General features: G+C 48.5%; 1 protein-coding gene across 1 annotated transcript in view; it reads right to left on the minus strand.

Moving 5' to 3' along the window:
- Positions 1–17,114, minus strand: part of LOC119462538 (sodium-coupled monocarboxylate transporter 2-like) — a 69,514-nt gene that overhangs the window by 34,741 nt on the left and 17,659 nt on the right. Inside the window, exon 4 of the mRNA XM_049673029.1 lies at positions 7,486–7,643. Coding sequence (XP_049528986.1) covers positions 7,486–7,610 — 125 coding nt within the window. The 5' untranslated portion in view covers positions 7,611–7,643. The remainder of the gene's footprint in view (positions 1–7,485; positions 7,644–17,114) is intronic.

The following is a 17,114-nucleotide window of genomic DNA, read 5'->3' on the forward strand; positions in this document are numbered from 1 at the left end:
ACCCTTTGAAAAAGGACAAGTTCCCAGGTGTGGTTTACGTCATTCCGTGTGCGGACTGTCCCTATGTCTACGTCGGACAAACCGGAAACTTCAAAAAAAGACTTCAACAGCACAGAAATGACGTCCAAAAACGACACGTTGCGTCGAATGCCCTAGCCGAACACTGCGCAACTACGTCACACACGATTAATTGGGACAAAGCTCGTGTGGTCGCCAGGGAAAGAAATCATTCTACGCGTCTGTATCTTGAATCCTTAATCATCCAAACCATGGCGCACACTCTTAATCGCAACGAAGGAAATCTGCCGTCCATGTATGCCAAATGCCTTGGTCATGTCTTGAGCCGCACATAAAAAGGGCGCAAGCTCTGCCGCATATTTCATTGTGAACAAGGCTCCCGTGGGGGAGCCGAAACGTTAATGTATTTTTAAATATATTTCAACCATTTTTGGTCGGTGTCTCGATCCCTTCCTATTAACTAAGCAGGAGAAATAGTACGACTTGCATAAGCCACGACTTGCTCTTCAGACTTCTGATCCCGCTGCAGCAGGACAGCGCCAATTTCATGCCCACTGGCATCAGTGTGTAGAATAGCCGGGGCGGTTGCATCGAAATGACGGAGCACGGGCCCTGACGTGAGAAGTCGTTTGAGGGTCTGGAAGGCGGCTTTACAGTCGTCCGACCACACAAAGGACGCGCTCGAAGTCAGAAGTTTGTGTAGAGGAGCCGCGATGGTGGCGAAGTCACGGACAAAGCGGCGTAAGTAGGAGGCGAGTCCTAGAAATCTGCGGAGTTCTTTAAGTGTGGTTGGTGGCGGAAATTGCAGCTCTGCCGCGATTTTATCGGGATCAGGCTGGATGCCATGTTTACTGACGACGTGGCCCAATACTTTAATGCTTCGGCTTGCAAAGCGGCACTCTTTAGTACTGAGTTGGAGACCAGCCTTTGCTAGACACGTCAGAACTTGGTCTAGTTGCTGGGAGAAACTCGACGAAAAGATGACAATGTCGTCCAAGTAACAAAGGCATGTCTTTCATTTTAAGCCACAGAGTACTGTATCTATCATACCTTCAAACGTGGCTGGCGCATTGCACAGTCCAAAAGGCATCACGTTAAACTCGAAAAGGCCATCAGGTGTAGCAAATGCAGTCTTTTCTTTATCTTGCTCATGCATTGGAATCTGCCAATATCCGGAGCGCAAGACGAGGTTCGAGAAATACTCGGCACCTTGTAAGGTATCCAAAGCATCGTCAATACGAGGCATTGGATAAACATCCTTGCGGGTAATTTTGTTTAGCGCTGTATAATCGATGCAAAAGCGCACATAACCATCCTTTTTTTAACAAGCACAACAGGAGAAGACCAAGGGCTTGCTGAAGGTCTTACAATGTTGCGTGTCAGCATTTCGTTCACTTGTTCTTCTAAACTTTTCGCTCCGAAGGTGACACACGGTACGGGCGACGGCGAATGATGCGAGAGCCGTCTGTTTCAATTCGATGAGTAGTTACAGTGGTCTGACGCAGGCCTCGCGAAGAAACGTCAAAGCAAGCTTCATGCTTCATTAAAATGGTGAGGAGTGCATCCCTCTGGGCCGGAGTGAGATCTGCACTCAAGGTGGCCTTAATAGCACTAGTGTGGCCTTCTGCAGGCGTACAGTGCGCGGAAGATGTGGCAGACGAAACACTGACGACACATACCGGCGCAGCATCGGCGAGCTTGGCGACAGTAGACCCTTTCGGCAGTAGTAGTGGCTCAGGAGTCGTATTAAAGGCGGTGAGGTTGGCATAGCCACTCGAGAACCGGACCAAGCAAGAAGCGATGGCGAGTCCTCGAGAAATGCAGCGCTGAGGAGGTAGAACCAATGCGTCTCCGTCGACCATGTCTGTTGACTCAAGGGTAAGAACACGTTCTTCGTCTGGTTGCATAATAAAATCCGCTGCTGCAATGAGGTTGGGACACGGGGAATCGGAAACGGGATACGTCTCGGTGTCGCTGATGTGGATGCTTGGGTCGCCGCACGAAATTAGTGCAGAAGCAGCGGATAGGAAGTCCCATCCTAATATCATCTGATGAGCGCACGTCGAAAGGGCCGCAAGTTGCACATGATGACGAATACCGTCTACCAGGACGGGAGCTGTGCACTGTCCGGTAGGAAAGATGGGAACGTCATTGGCACCACATAGGACCGGACCAACATACGGCCTTTGCACTTTTCGCAGACGGAAGCACAGTTCACGATGTATAACAGAAAGAGCGGCTCCAGTATCTACAAGGTCGTCGACGGAAACACCTTCCACACAAACTGAGAGCAAATTGGCGGGGCGAGCAGGAGGAATTGGAGGAATACGATGCAGTTTCTCCTCCGAACACTGCAGCCTCTAGTTTTCCGAACGGGTGTCCACAACATGGGAAGCAGCACGCAAGGGCGATGAGGAACGGCGGTAAGGTGAAGGAGAGCGACGCCGGGGCGAGCGGGATGCTCGAGCCATGTCCTGGGAAGGTGAAGGAGAGCGACCAGAAGAGGTTGTGTACAGTCCGGGAACGTACGAATCTAGCCCTGGTATCCTGTCTCGCTCAAAGGTGTCGTAGCCTCGCCTTTCACCTGGGTGACGCCGGGGAACGTAGGAGTCAAACCTAGATGCTTTGTCTCGCTTAAAGGTAGCATAGCCCCGCCTTTCATCTTGCTGACACCGACGGCAGAAGCGAGAAATGTGGCCGCGAATACCGCAGTAGAAACAAACAGGGCGCGACGACCGCCACGGAGAGTAGTACGGCTGTGCAGGAGTATTTGCTGCCAGCGAAGCAAGGGGGTCGCGGTAAGCTTCGGCAGGTGGAGACTGAACGGTCGAGGGAGGCCGGGAGGCAATATCGGCATAACTTGCCGGACGAAATGGTGCAGTAGACTTGTCCATTTGGACGTTTGTCATGGACGCCAGTTCGTCCTTGATGATGTCACGCAGTCCAGGAGGAGCGGGGCGAACGGTTGCAAGCGTCGCAGGTCCAGAAAGATGGCCGTGAAGTTCCTCCCTGATGAGAGTGCGTATCAGGGCTCGCAGATAAGCATCACCGTTGACATGAGGGTCGCAAGAGGCGCGTGGCAGGCGAATAGACTGGAGCGTATCTAGACGCTGGCAGGCCGTGATAATATCCCCAACGCAGTTTGGGTTCTGCATGACGAGAGCATTAAAGGCGACCATGTTGATGCCCTTCAGTATGTGGCGAACGCGGTCAATTTCCGCCATGTCACTCTGTGCGCGGCGGCAGAGAGCGAGGACGTCCTCAATGTAGGATGTATAGGACTCGTCCTGTTCTTGTATGCACGTTGCCAGCTTCTGTTTCGCGACTTCGGAGCGTCCAGAGGACATGCCGAATATCTGGCGAAATTGCTGGGTGAATGATGGCCAGTCCGAAAAGTCACTTTCGTGGTTAAAGAACCATGTCTTTGCAACTTCGGTTAAGTAAAAAGCGACATACGCAATTTGTGCACGTCGTCCCAATGATTGACGTCGCTGGCTCTTTTGAAGTGATCGAGCCAATCTTCGACGTCGTCGCCGTGGAGGCCGCCAAACACGGGAGGATCTCGGTGTTTGGTGTTCGCCGTCCAGGTAGGGCCAGCGGGATGAGCAGAGGTGGTAGCAGCACTGGTGGACGGGTTGGTTTCTGGCATCACCGTGGTAGGCGAGAGCAAACGACGACCGGATCGGAGCTCCAGGGGAATCGGTAAAGTAAGAGGACGTGGGAATCTAAACACTCTCCACCACTTGTGAGACGTCGGCCGATGCGATGCCTTTATTTCCGAGCAGCCGCCCGAGTCAGAGACGAAGCACCGCACGTGACAAAAGATGATGAGTCGTATGTACAAATGCGACGACGATATGCACAAATAGCGCTCACACAAGATGATGAGTCGTATGTACAGATGGCGACGACGATATGCACAAAATGCGCTCACAATATGCTTTTGAAATGTTTCGGTGGCATTGCACAAGCCAAACGGCATAACATTTAATTCAAACAAGCTGTCTGGTGCAATGAAAGTTGTCTTTCCTTTATCATCGGGATTCATGGGAATTTGCCAATATTGAATCGCAAATCAACCCAGGAAGCGAGGAAGCGGGTACACATCTTTCCTGGTTATATGGAGTTGAGACGCCGATTGAGATACATGCGTAATGCGAAGACATATGGGTTCGCATCCCACCTGCGGTCACTTGCTTTTATTGCGATAGCAATTATATGGACACTTCTACCGGATTTCTGCCGTCGCCGTCGCCGTCGCAGTCGCCGTGAGGTTCCCTATAGATAAAATCTTCGCCGCGCGCCGTATGCCCGAGCGGAAGCGTGCGGGGACGCGCGCTATCACGGAGAGCGAACGCACTCAATCACCCACGCGCAAGCAAGGAAGCGGGAAGCCAGCGCCGGAGGGAGCGCGGGGGCGGGGGGGGGGGGCGCACTTCTACTCTTCCAACAACCGCGCTCGTCGCTCGTCCGCACCGTCTCTTACCTCAACACGGCTCTGACCTTTATGCGCCGTGCATTCGCCGCTCAGTTTCCGTTGAAGCGATAGACCGCACGTACCTTCGCCCGCTGCGGCGTATGGGCTCGCTGCCAGCGTTTTGACAGTCGTTGTCTGCAGTCATTCAGTGTGATCTATTCATGTTTGTTTGTGCGCACTCACACCACGCTTGTTTATTCAGTTAGTAATAGTCGGGCCACATTTTCCAACGCACGCTACACATGCAATGCTGCCCGGATCGGCAGTGCAGCGCTACAGGTGTGTCCCTTCGCACGCGCTGCCCACGGGAAGCGCTCCTCATCAACACCACCGTTTCACACGCGCCTTCTCGTGGTCATCGAGTCTCTCTTCATGTCGGTCTACTTACGCCGCAGCATACCTGCTTACTTATTCAGCTCATGTTTACTGCAATTCATATTGCTACCAAAGCCGCTCACCTTACTTCGTATAACATTGCTGTGTTGCTATCGCATTCATTGCTTCGCCCTTAGGGCAAAACTGTGACATTTTTTTACCCCCTTTCGATTCCATTTATTTATCCTTTGTTTCATTCAATTAAGAACTACAAGTAATTTCCCTATGCTGTGCTTGGTGTCATTGTTTATTGGCATCTTCCGATTTGGCTTATAATAATCGGGCCCCTTGGTTTGCTTCCTTCTCGCTCACTACATAGCGAGGGTCTCGAATCCGGCAGCTTTGATATCTTCAAGTAACATATGTGGGTTTATTGACCAGTTGCTTTCACCAACAATGTTAACGTGGTACGTGACGCCTGCGGTAGATAGGCTGTTCCTCATCTACTGCCATGGCCGTGAGTAGTGGCACTGGCTAACACTTCCAGGGTTAGTTCTAGTAGACAGACATAAGTACCCAAAAAACGAAAATACGAAGAACAAATGTCATATTCTCTCGTCTGAGAATAGGACATACATACGGCACCCACAATTTCCTTCTAACTGGAAATGACCCGCCAACCTGTGGTAGATGTGGAGAGAGGCTTACCGTGCTCCACGTCCTCGTGGAGGGCAGGGAAGCCGAAACAGAGAGAAAAAGGCACTTTCCCCTAGCGTACCGGTACTGTCTTCCACTCCATCCCGCTATGTTTCTGGGCGACAAACCTCTCTTTAGCACTAAAGCTGTCCTGGATTTTCTGAGCGATGTAGTATTGCATGTTATTTGCCCAATAGTTTCGTAGCGCATCCTCTCTCCAGAGGATGTCGCCGCGATAGTAGTTTTCCATAGCACGCGCCTCCAGGCCCTTGCGTTTCAAAGGGTCTGTCAAGGCAGCAGTGCTGTTTGAAAAGTTATCAGTGATAAATTTTCGTTTATCTTCATTATCTTGCAATTTGTTCTTTCGTGTTCATAGTGCACCTCATCAGCCATTGCCATAATTTTATTACATATATATTTTACGCATTTTACAGCGATTGTTTTTAGGCCCTTTTACAGCCACGACACATCTACCTTTCGCAATTCATTGCTCCATTGTCAACTCATGAACACACTGGCCTGGCGCTCTTTGGCCATACCTGGCCCTTGCGCCATTAAGCACCATACATCATCATCAAGTACCCAAAAAAGTGGAGGGGTAAATGCGCCGTAGTAGCTCGCTTTAAGAGCATCGCCTGCATAATACGAAGAGGTGGGTTCGAATCCACCGGCGGCCAATTCTTGCATCCATTTTCGTTTCCATTTATTTATCACTTCTTCAATGCTATTAAGAACTACAAATAATTTTCGCCATGCTATTTGGTGTCATTGTTTGTTGGAATCTTATGATCTGAGTAATAATAATCGGTCCGCCCCTCAGTTTCCTTTCTTCTTGTTCACTATATATATACCGGGTGTTCAAAATTAGGCTTTACGGAATTGTTAAAAATCGTCTGTGGCTGGTAGCATGTCTTATTGTTGAGCTGGGTTATCTTAAGACGCGGACATTAGTAGCACGAGAAACCGAAACACATATTTAACTAATTAACAAAATTGTCTAAGGAACTTCTTAGTTAATCACTTTACGACAGACAGACAGACATGAACGTTATTTTGTCCTGAGGAACTACGTGGGGACCCCCTGGGGGATGTCCCTGTTGGAGGGGGGGGGGCGGTATCTGCGATCTCCAGGGGAGCAGATAAAGCCCCCCCCCCTCCTCTCCGTCATCCAGGCCCCTTCCACGAAAGATGAACCTACAATGACACGTCAACCGGCTAACACACGGCGGGACCTCAAATTCCTCCACCGACTATCAGTAACGCATTGACTTTCTTTTCAGTTCTACACCCTCACCGCAGACACACTCTCGCTCGTTACCTCACCCACATGTCTTAAATTCTCTCCCCTTTAGAAAAACGCTACCTTTATATACTCTGCCGAATAGAGCATATGTCGTCTTGAAGAAGACAAATCCACTTGTCGAAACGCTGGCTACTGCTCTCACCTTGTTCTCGTGTTGCTCATCATCTCTACATATAGTATAACAAAATATATAGGAATGTTAACATTTTAAGAGTACTCCATTTTTTTATAATTGATAATTCCAACCAATAATTTTTATCAGTGTCTTCTCAGCAAGAAAGTTTATTTTGTAGGCAAACATAGCGCTGTGATATATTAGGAGCGTGCAACCGCTCAGGAGGAGTTCATTATGCACGGTTGCATGACAAACGGGCGGATTAGCTGTAGACGAAAGGTCTTCTATTCAAGTGTACGTGAGATTTGGAAAATCGGTTAACAGCTGCTTCAGTACTTCGGCGATGGTTCATGATACGTTATAGTGCTAACTAAATGAAAGCGGTGTTCCATTCATTCGAAGTTACTTGCTGCAGATCTGTTAGTCGACTCGCTTGCATTTTTTCTAAAATAGAACGACCGCACATGGCCTAACCGCCACCAGGCCCTATGGGCGTTAATCAGGGCTGGGTCTTGTACTGCAGTACGTGGGGATCACCAGATAAAGGAGATGGAAACTTACTTTCCAATGTATGGCCGCACATCAAAGTCACTCACGGTCTGCGCTGTGCCGTTGGAGCTCTTCAAGTCGAGAAATACTTTCGCAATGACGGTGGCAGGGGCAAGTAGCATGAAAACCAGCTGCATGCAGTCTGTCCAAACAACGCCTCGAAGTCCACCCTTGTCGCATTGAAAAATACGCAAGAGAGAAAACGTTGAAGCAGCTGAGGTTTTTTCAAACGAATACGCTAACTTCCTTGTAACGTTGTGCTTATAAACTCCTGATAGCCTGAAATAACTACAGAATCATCATCACCACCCGCCAATTCGTTGTCCCTTGCAGGAAAAATGCCTCTCTCAGCGATCTGTACTTTTGCTCAACTTTATTTCTCCGTTAAGCAGCGCCATCCTGCATTGAAGGTGTGGCAGTCGGAGGGCAGAGAATGGTCAGCGCATCACAAATGCAAAGACGTTTACAATATTGCCAACTTGGAATACTGTAAGTAATAATTTAGCAGATAGAGAGGGGAGGGAGAGAGATAAACGTTTATTTCTAAACTAACAATTATTTATAACAATAAAGAGAAAGAGATCTCTCCTCGCCCTCAAGTGGGCGGCTTCCTCATTAGAGGAATCCGTGGGCTTTCGCTGCCACCCTGGCCGCGTCCACCAACTTTCGCTGGTCATCCAGCCTTGGGCAAGATAGCCTGGCCTCCCACAGTTTTTCAAGTTTTGCGCAGTGCCGGGCACCCTGCCCCATATGGTAACGGGAGTGCTCGGGGCCAGCGGGACCCCCGCAACACCGGAAGACCGCAGATGAAAAAACAGCCGAATCAGAGAAGACAGAAGAGGGCAAGGAAGCTATAACACAAAATTTAAAAAAATACAAATGCCGAAAGTTACACTGCAAAAGCCCCATAATTACGCGGGCGAATCAGAAAGTCCTTGCCACAAATTTTATTAGTCAAAATAAGGTACATAGAGGTAATCGCAAATATGCGTACTATTCTACGTACCTTACAATTGTTTTTGCCACATAGTCCCCACACCGGCTCAGACATTTGCTCCATCGCAGCACTAAATGTGAGATGCCCCTGTGGTATAATTCGTCCAGCCTAACTGTTAAACCGCCGTCGGCTTGGCTTCACGGCTTCTTGCGAACTCACAACACCACCACCTAACACTTCTCAAAGCAAGACACCTTCCCCATACGTGGGCTGCATTTCCTTGTGGATTTCGATGGGCGTTCGTCCCTTGCTCCATAAAAAAATGTCGCAGTTTCGCCCGAAAGGCGAAGCATCGATTGCGATAGCAAATTAGTAGAGAGCTATTCGGAGTAGGAATAGTAGCTTTATCGGCTGCATAAACTTGGACACATTGGCTTACTAACTGAATTAACAATCGTGGTGTCAGCGCGCACAAGCAAACATGGATAGATCACACTGAATGACCGCAGCCAACGACTGTCAAAACACTGGCAGCAAGCGCAGGTTTGCGCGGTCTATCGCTTCAACGGAAACTGAGCGACGAATACACAGCGCATACAAAGGTCAGAGCCTTGTGGAGATAAGAGACGGTGCGGACGACCGGCATCCCCGAGCAAAGCGCAAAGGAGAAGTTGTTGGCAAAGGAGAAGCTGCCCCCCCCCCTTCCCCCCTCTTCCCGCTTTGTTGCTTTCGCGTGGGAGATTGAGTGGCAAGATACGCCTTTGGTGCCGGAGCACAGAAGCCGCCCCGCCTCCCTCCCTCCCTCCCATACCCCCACGATCTTTCACGCGACGGTCATGTTTGCTTTCCGCCGAGCGGTCGCTCTCCGTGATAGCGCGCGGGGGGGGGGGGGGGGGAGGGGGGGGCTCCGCCCTCCGTGATAGCGCGCGTCCCCCGCGCGCTTTCGCTCGCGCATACGGTGCGCGGCGACGATGTTAACGCCCTTGAAATCTATACGGAACCTCACGGCGACGGCGACGCCTGCGGCAGAAATCCGGTAGAAGTGTCCATATAATTGTATCGCAATAAAAGGAATTCCACTTCGTTGCTCGTACGCCGTGGACGTGTGAAGCACAACCGCCATCTTCAACAACAAACAGCAGCGCCGTGCCGCGGAGCTACCCGCAGATAAGGCCGGGCCGGTCGATGAAAGGTCCACCGGTGGGAGTGCACATGTTGACTTTGCATTTACAGCCGTATTTTTGCTAAAAAGAATAGGGGCAAAGACTATCTGATTTGCCCTCGTATTTCTAACATATTATGCAACTGTGTACAGGGACATTCATGGGGTTCGCAGCGTAGGAAAGTTGAAACAGTGCGCCCACAAATTCAAGCGTCAGTTATTCCATTATTTATGCGGGCACATCATTTCATATCTTTGGAATACGGGGCAAAAATCGTTAGCCTAGAAAGCGTTAGTCTTACACAGAATGCATCCAACTCGGCTTTTTTTGATGGTCGATATGGAATGAATGGTAAGTAGACATCGTGATGCTTTCCTTACGCAACCAATGGTGGTAATAATTTTAATAGAAGATGCAAAGTGCAAATAGTATTCTGCATAAGAATATACATACTAGACAGTGACAAACGAGATTTTATCACTGTTAGACTTCCATTTGTACCGTAATTAGCGAGGTTGAAAGGAACGGGATTACCCTGAGCGGAACAAGTTGTAATGTTATAATAAATGTATACCATGGGAAGAATCTCAAATATTCTAATTTGGACCACATTGTGGCTTTATAAAGACCTACGTAGCAAGAAATAGGGGCTGTGGCCGCAGTACCGTAAATTAAGTAAACTGCTGAGTTTAAAATAACCAAATTGCACAGTGGGTTATGAGAGACGCAGTATTGGAGTGCCCCGGAATAATTTTCGCCGCCTGAGGTTTTTTACCCTACAATCAAGGCACTGTACACGGCAGTCATTGAATTCCACCTCCATCGGAATGCAGCCTTCCCCGCCAAGGCCGTTGTTGAACCCCTGACCTCGGGCTCAGCAGCGCAATGCCAGTCATCGTGAGATAAGTTCTGGCGAGAATCGAATACGAATTGTAAGTATCGATTATCGAATCGAATATTGTATAGTCAAACGCAGACGCATTTACAGCAGGCATATTAATGTGACCAGCTTTCTTAGGGTATTTCACGCACTTTCCGGGGCCATCCGTCCGTCCGTCCGTCCGTCCGTCCGTCCGTCCGTCCGTCTGTCTGTCTGTCTGTCTGTCTGTCTGTCTGTCTGTCTGTCTGTCTGTCTGTCTGTCTGTCTGTCTGTCTGTCTGTCTGTCTGTCTGTCTGTCTGTCTGTCTGTCTGTCTGTCTGTCTGTCTGTCTGTCTGTCTGTCTGTCTGTCTGTCTGTCCGTCCGTCCGTCTGTCTGTCTGTCTGTCTGTCTGTCTGTCTGTCTGTCTGTCTGTCTGTCTGTCTGTCTGTCTGTCTGTCTGTCTGTCTGTCTGTCTGTCTGTCTGTCTGTCTGTCTGTCTGTCTGTCTATCTATCTACCTATCTATCTATCTATCTATCTATCTATCTATCTATTTTCCAGTCAACTTGGGTGACTGGATCTGTGGCACTGCGTACGTGCCGCTTTTCAATGAACCACTTTGATGTCAGCTTTGACGACTACGTATGTGCCACTTTTATCTGCGCCGCTCTTCGATAACACCCGCCGTGGTTGCTCAGTGGCTATGGTGTTGGGCTGCTGAGCACGAGGTCGCGGGATCGAATCCCGGCCACGGCGGCCGCATTTCGATGGGGGCGAAATGCGAAAACACCCGTGTACTTAGATTTAGGTGCACGTTAAAGAACCCCAGGTGGTCCAAATTTCCGGAGTCCTCCACTACGGCGTGCCTCATAATCAGGACTGGTTTTGGCACGTAAAACCCTATAATTTTTTTTCTCTTCGATAACTCTCTTTGAGGCCAACTCGGATAATTAAGCTTGTGCCACCGCGTATGTGGCGCACTTCAATGACATCAGTTAAGCTGTACGACGAACTGGGGTGGTGTCAGTGCTTATGTGCCACTCTGCAATGAACATCTTTCAGCCCTACTTGGGCCACTGGGTATGAGTCGCTCTTCAATCACACACAAAAAAATTGAAATTTCTTCGCTGCTGGGTGGAGTCGAATCCACGTCATATGTATTCAGACAGTCTTGTCTGAGTGTATATGCGCACACGCTCCTCGCGGGGGCTGCGCTGCGGCGGCGCTATTTCGCGCAGCGTGCCCGGTTGGGGGAGCGCGAGAGAGTAGCCCGGCTGCATACACGTCCTCACACACGACGCGATTTCGGTGGTTGCAATACGATGCGTCGATGCATTGCTTCAATGCTAATCACACTAATGTGACATTCATCGTGAGATGGGGTTTGCCGGATATTTTTTTTTATTTCCGAATAATTAGAGAACTCGCTTATACTGACCAGTGTAATGTACACAGCCTACTATCGCGGATAATTAGGATCAGTTTAAAACACTACGCCACTGTAAGTGCCATTAAAATAACTATACGAATTACACTCGACAAATTTAGAGCCAAGTTGCAAATAATTTTTCCAGTAATCGTAGGCTGCTGTATTACTAGCTTTCCAAAAACTAAATAAATGGTTGTTGAAAAAAATTTCGGAAGTTATTGGGAAAAACAGAAGAAAATGCTGTAGCTATATAACCCCCACATACCGCATGTCGTATACCTAGGCGTCGCATATACATATACCTAAATATATAAGGAAATTTTCGCTCATGGACAACTCCGCCGACACCGACAGCGGATTTTCTGGGACACAAGGCCTTTAACGCTATCGCATTAAAAACTTGCTTTAGTAGTTATTATTTCGGAGATGTTACACGCCAAAACTAGTTCTGATTATGAGGCACGCCGTATTGGAGGGCTCCGGAATAATTTTGACCACCTGCGGTTCTTTCACCTGCACTACAACGCAAGCACACGGGCGCTTTTGCATTTCACATCCATCGAAATGTGAGTCCCGGCCTGATCCATGTCATATTACCTGATCCATGTCATGAATCAGGTAATAGAGAAATCTGAAGAGAGATAAATCTGCAATAAACCTATCTATATTGCTTTCATAAATTATGAAAAAAGCATTTGATTCAGTAGAGATAGCAGCAGTCATAGAGGCACTGCGAAATCAAGGAGTATAGGAGGCATCCATAAATATCTTGGCAAATATCTACAAGGATTGCACGGAAACCTTGGTTCTCCACAAGAAAAGTAGAAAGATACCTATCAAGAAAGGGGTCAGGCAAGCAGACACAATCTCTCCAATGCTATTCACTGCATGCTTAGAAGTATTCAAGCTCTTAGACACGGAAGGCTTAGGAGTGCGAATCAACGGCGGATATGTCAGTAACCTTTGGTTCGCAGATGAAATTGTCCTATTCAGCAACAATGGGGATGAATTACAGAAAATGATTGACGACCTTAACCGGGAAAGTGTAAGAGTCGGGTTGAAGATGAAGATGCAGAAGACAAACATAATGTTCAATAGCTGGCAAGGGAACAAGAATTCAAGATCGGCAGTCAGCCTCTAGAGTCTGTAAAAGAGTACCTTTATCTAGGTCAATTAATCACAGGGGACCCTGATCATGCGAAAGAAATTTACAGAATAAAATTGGGCTGGCTGCATACGGCAGGCATTACCAAATCCTGACTCGGAGATTATAAATGTCGGTGAAAAGAAAAGTGTACAATCATTGCATTCTACCGGTGCTAACATATGGGGTAGAAACATGGAGGTTAACAAAGAAGCTCGAGAACAACTTAAGGACCACACAAAGAGCGATGCAACGAAAAATGCTAGGCCTAACGTTAAGAGACAGGAAGAGATCAGTGTAGATCAGAGAGAAAACGGGGATAGCTGATATTCTAGTTGGCATTAAGAGGAAAAAATGCAGCTGGGCAGGCCATGTATTGCGTAGGATGGATAACCGGTGGACCACTTGGAGTTACAGAATGGATACCACGATAAGGGAATTAAGCGCAGTCGAGGACGGCAGAAAACTATGTGGGGCGATGAAGTTACGAAATTTGCAGGCACAAGTTAGAATCAACTAGCGCAAGACACTGTTAATTTGGGACTTAATCGATTTGGACTGCAGTGGACACAAATATTGGCTGATGATGATGACGATGATGATGAATCTTTGACCTGTTAAAGACTAAATACAGTTGGCACCATAGTGGTTTTTGAAAACATAAACAATACGTGTTATAAAATGGTACTTAGTGTAGAATATGAATAAAATGCATGGCACTAGTGAATCCCTGCACAGTACAGTTAAAGAAGAAATACGAACAATGGCAAAAGTGATAGGTGAAGTCCATCGGAAATTGGGAAGAAATTACAAAGCACACAGGGGAAAGGAAAATTTCTGGTTTAAGATTTTAAACCACATGGTCTTTTCTGCAGAGCGAAATAATGTCAATTGGCTGGGGTGTTTGGGTGAAACTGACACCTTTCTTTGAATGGCCACACAACCAGCATGAGACAATAGATGCTCGGACGCTGTACATTCACTGGAATCTATATGAACTCCATCGCTATGTCAAATAAGGGCCCCAAACCAGCGCGCATGCTGGGCAACGTCTTTAGTGGACTGGGAGTGGAACGACGATGAACGACTCGGTTGCTATAGCATGCCTTGAATTGCTAGCGCATTGGCGTAGTGGGGTGTGCGGTGTGGGGGACGAGAAGTTAAGCGCTTGGCACGGCATCACTCGGGACTTGCAAAAACAGTCGACAGTCGCTCTACCACAACCGCACAGTGAATGCTTGTGCGCCGCTATTACAGTATAATATCAAAATTTTCGCGCCAGTCCTGTGAAACTCTCGAAAACGATTAATAAATTATGCCTAATTGATTAAGTCGATTAAATAAAAGGTGGACATCGATGAAGATTAATGGCTTAACCACCGGTATAGCTAACCCTAGTATATTCGTGTGCATGACTATCGCCGCACCTCGGAGCCGCATGAAACTAGACACACAGGACGGGACCGCCACCCGGGAGAGTTCCGGAAGGAAAGAAAACTAGGCACATAAGCGCTTGGAACGACAACAAAGAGAGGGCGGTGCGAGCGTAGACCTGAGTTTTTGTTGACGCACATGTAAAATCCACGGAGCCTAAGTCATAAGTAGCTTCGCTGTAATGATTTCATCGTTGCACTGTGCGTAGCTCCGCGTGGTGCGCGTGGCCTCCGAGGTGACAAAGGCGTGCCGGGCAGCGTAGCCTACCCCGACCACCACGGGATGCCGTGACGAGCCCTTTTGCTGCCGCCACACTCAACTTTTGGTCGGGGCATTACCCTTTTGGCTTCTCCGCTGGGTAACTCCCATCACGATAGCGGATACGAAAAGAGAGAGAAAGCAGGGTATCGATGCATAACTCCACCTATAGCTGATTGATTGAAAAAAATGTTTGCGGCGCATGAGATTCGTGGGACGACGTACTTTAATGGTGGGGCCATTCTTTGCTTAGTTATAAATTATTTTGCGGGCCGCTATTGGTTTCGCGTGGTTCGAGGCTAATTGAATGCTGAAAACTAATAAAAATTGTATAGACACGACAAATACGACACCGCGAAGCGATGGGGCCAAAGTTTTATTCTTGCGCGGGCGGCCGCGGCTGAGCATGAACAGACGACAGTTGGCTTCTTCCAAATACACGCAATTCCTATCGCAATTCAGAACGCAGAGTTTCGCTTAGTTCAGCCTGTTTATGAAACTGCGTCAATAAATATTCACAATAACAGTTAAGAACTACATTGATCAAACACTGTTCTCGATAGATGTCAGTAAACAACCACGGTGGTTCTTCTCGGAGGATGAAGAAGAATACTACAAGGAAAAGACAGGACGCAGCAGAGCAACTAGAAGCAGATTCCGCTCAAGATCTCCGCAGCTGACTGCACCTGCTTTACCCAACACAAACGAACTGAAGCAGAATCGTGAGCGTTCCCGGACTCCGGTGAAGAAGCTGGCAGGGATTACAACCCCTCCGCACGGTGCTGGGACTAATCAGAAGACACTGGCACAGGTAAGTTGGGCGGGGGTCGCGTCTTCCACAACCAAATCCATCACACAGAGTGAAGAATATAAGCGCGTTCTCGCGGAAAACAAACAACTGAAAGCTAACTTAGATAGCACCAAACATGAACTTGAAATACTAAAACGCCAGGTGGAATCGTTGACAGCACTGATAGGATCACAGAAACCCCAACCATCCACACGGCAGCAACAACACCCACAAGACTTCCAATACGCGAGGGTCCCTCTACAAACCTCACCACAATCACCATTTTCACCCGCGACACTTTTCGCGTCGCTACAAACAACAGTCACAAAGCAAATGGGCGACATGTTGGTTCAGATGAAAGAGGAACTATAACAACATATGAAGACACAGATACAACCTATGTACATGAAGTTCCAAGAACTCAAACAATATGTGGATGAGTCTCCTCAAGGCGTTAAGAGGACCCGCAAGCGACAATATAGCATTGGCGACGGTAAGCCGTATGTCAAATACATCGTAACCACGGAGACTGAGGAAGCAACTTCGGGCACTCCCCACCATGGCTAACAGAGCATCCAGACAACAAGAGAATCTTGCTATTTGGCAGTGGAACTGTCGCTCACTACAGAACAGACACGCTACACTCACACAATACGTCAAGGCGGCGCTAGTCCCACCCGACCTCATTTACCTGCAAGAGATCGGGAAAACACCGAAACCCATCGGTGGTTATCGTCTTTACGTCGACCTTAATCATCCAGCTGTAGCGACCCTGGTAAGGAAAGACTTAGTCATAACCGCGACCGCAATACCGGGGGTCCAGACACACCATCAAATAGTCACAATTTGGCCGGTCAAGAAAGGACGCCCTAAATGTGTATTAGTGCACGTGTACAGTCCCCCCTAGCGAACGCAAGGCCGACTTCTTGATAATCCTGAACCACGCATCCACTCTGCTTTGAAAGGGGGACCGAATTATTTTCCTTGGCAACTTTAATGCATGGCATACCAAGTGGGCGTACGGGCGAGATACGAGCAAGGGAATCAATCTGCTCAGCGCCACCTAGGCCCACGAGTTACTGCTGCTCACACACCCGGGAGTTCCTACAAGGATAGGCAACAGGGTGACTCGGGACACTACGCCAGATCTTACCTTTATCAACAATGACAACGGTGTTACCTGGAGTAACCTCGAAGAAAACTTAGGCAGCGACCACTACATCCTATGTACGACGGTGAACACGGCAAAGGTACGCCTAGCCTTAGGGACGGCCAGGCTGACGGACTGGAAGAAATATCGAGAACGCCAGCAGACAGCCCCCTCGACACCCACTACGGCAGAAGGATGGAGTAATTTCCTAAAGGATCTCTATATTGCCACCACTAAGGAGCTCCAAACAACACCAGACACGCCGGATATAGACAACCACCTAGCCCATCTCTGGGAAGCTCGTAGAAGTCTCAGCAAGAGGTGGAAAAGACAGCGCCACAACCGTAACCTAAGGCGACGCATCGACCGATTGGCGGAAGAAGCAAACACCTACGCTCGAACACTCAACTACAACAACTGGCACAGCTTCTGTGACTCTTTCAGAGGCATACTGAGCACCAAGAAGACATGGGCCAT

The sequence above is a fragment of the Dermacentor silvarum genome, chromosome 8 (assembly GCF_013339745.2).
Source record: "Dermacentor silvarum isolate Dsil-2018 chromosome 8, BIME_Dsil_1.4, whole genome shotgun sequence".
Lineage (NCBI taxonomy): Eukaryota > Metazoa > Arthropoda > Arachnida > Ixodida > Ixodidae > Dermacentor > Dermacentor silvarum.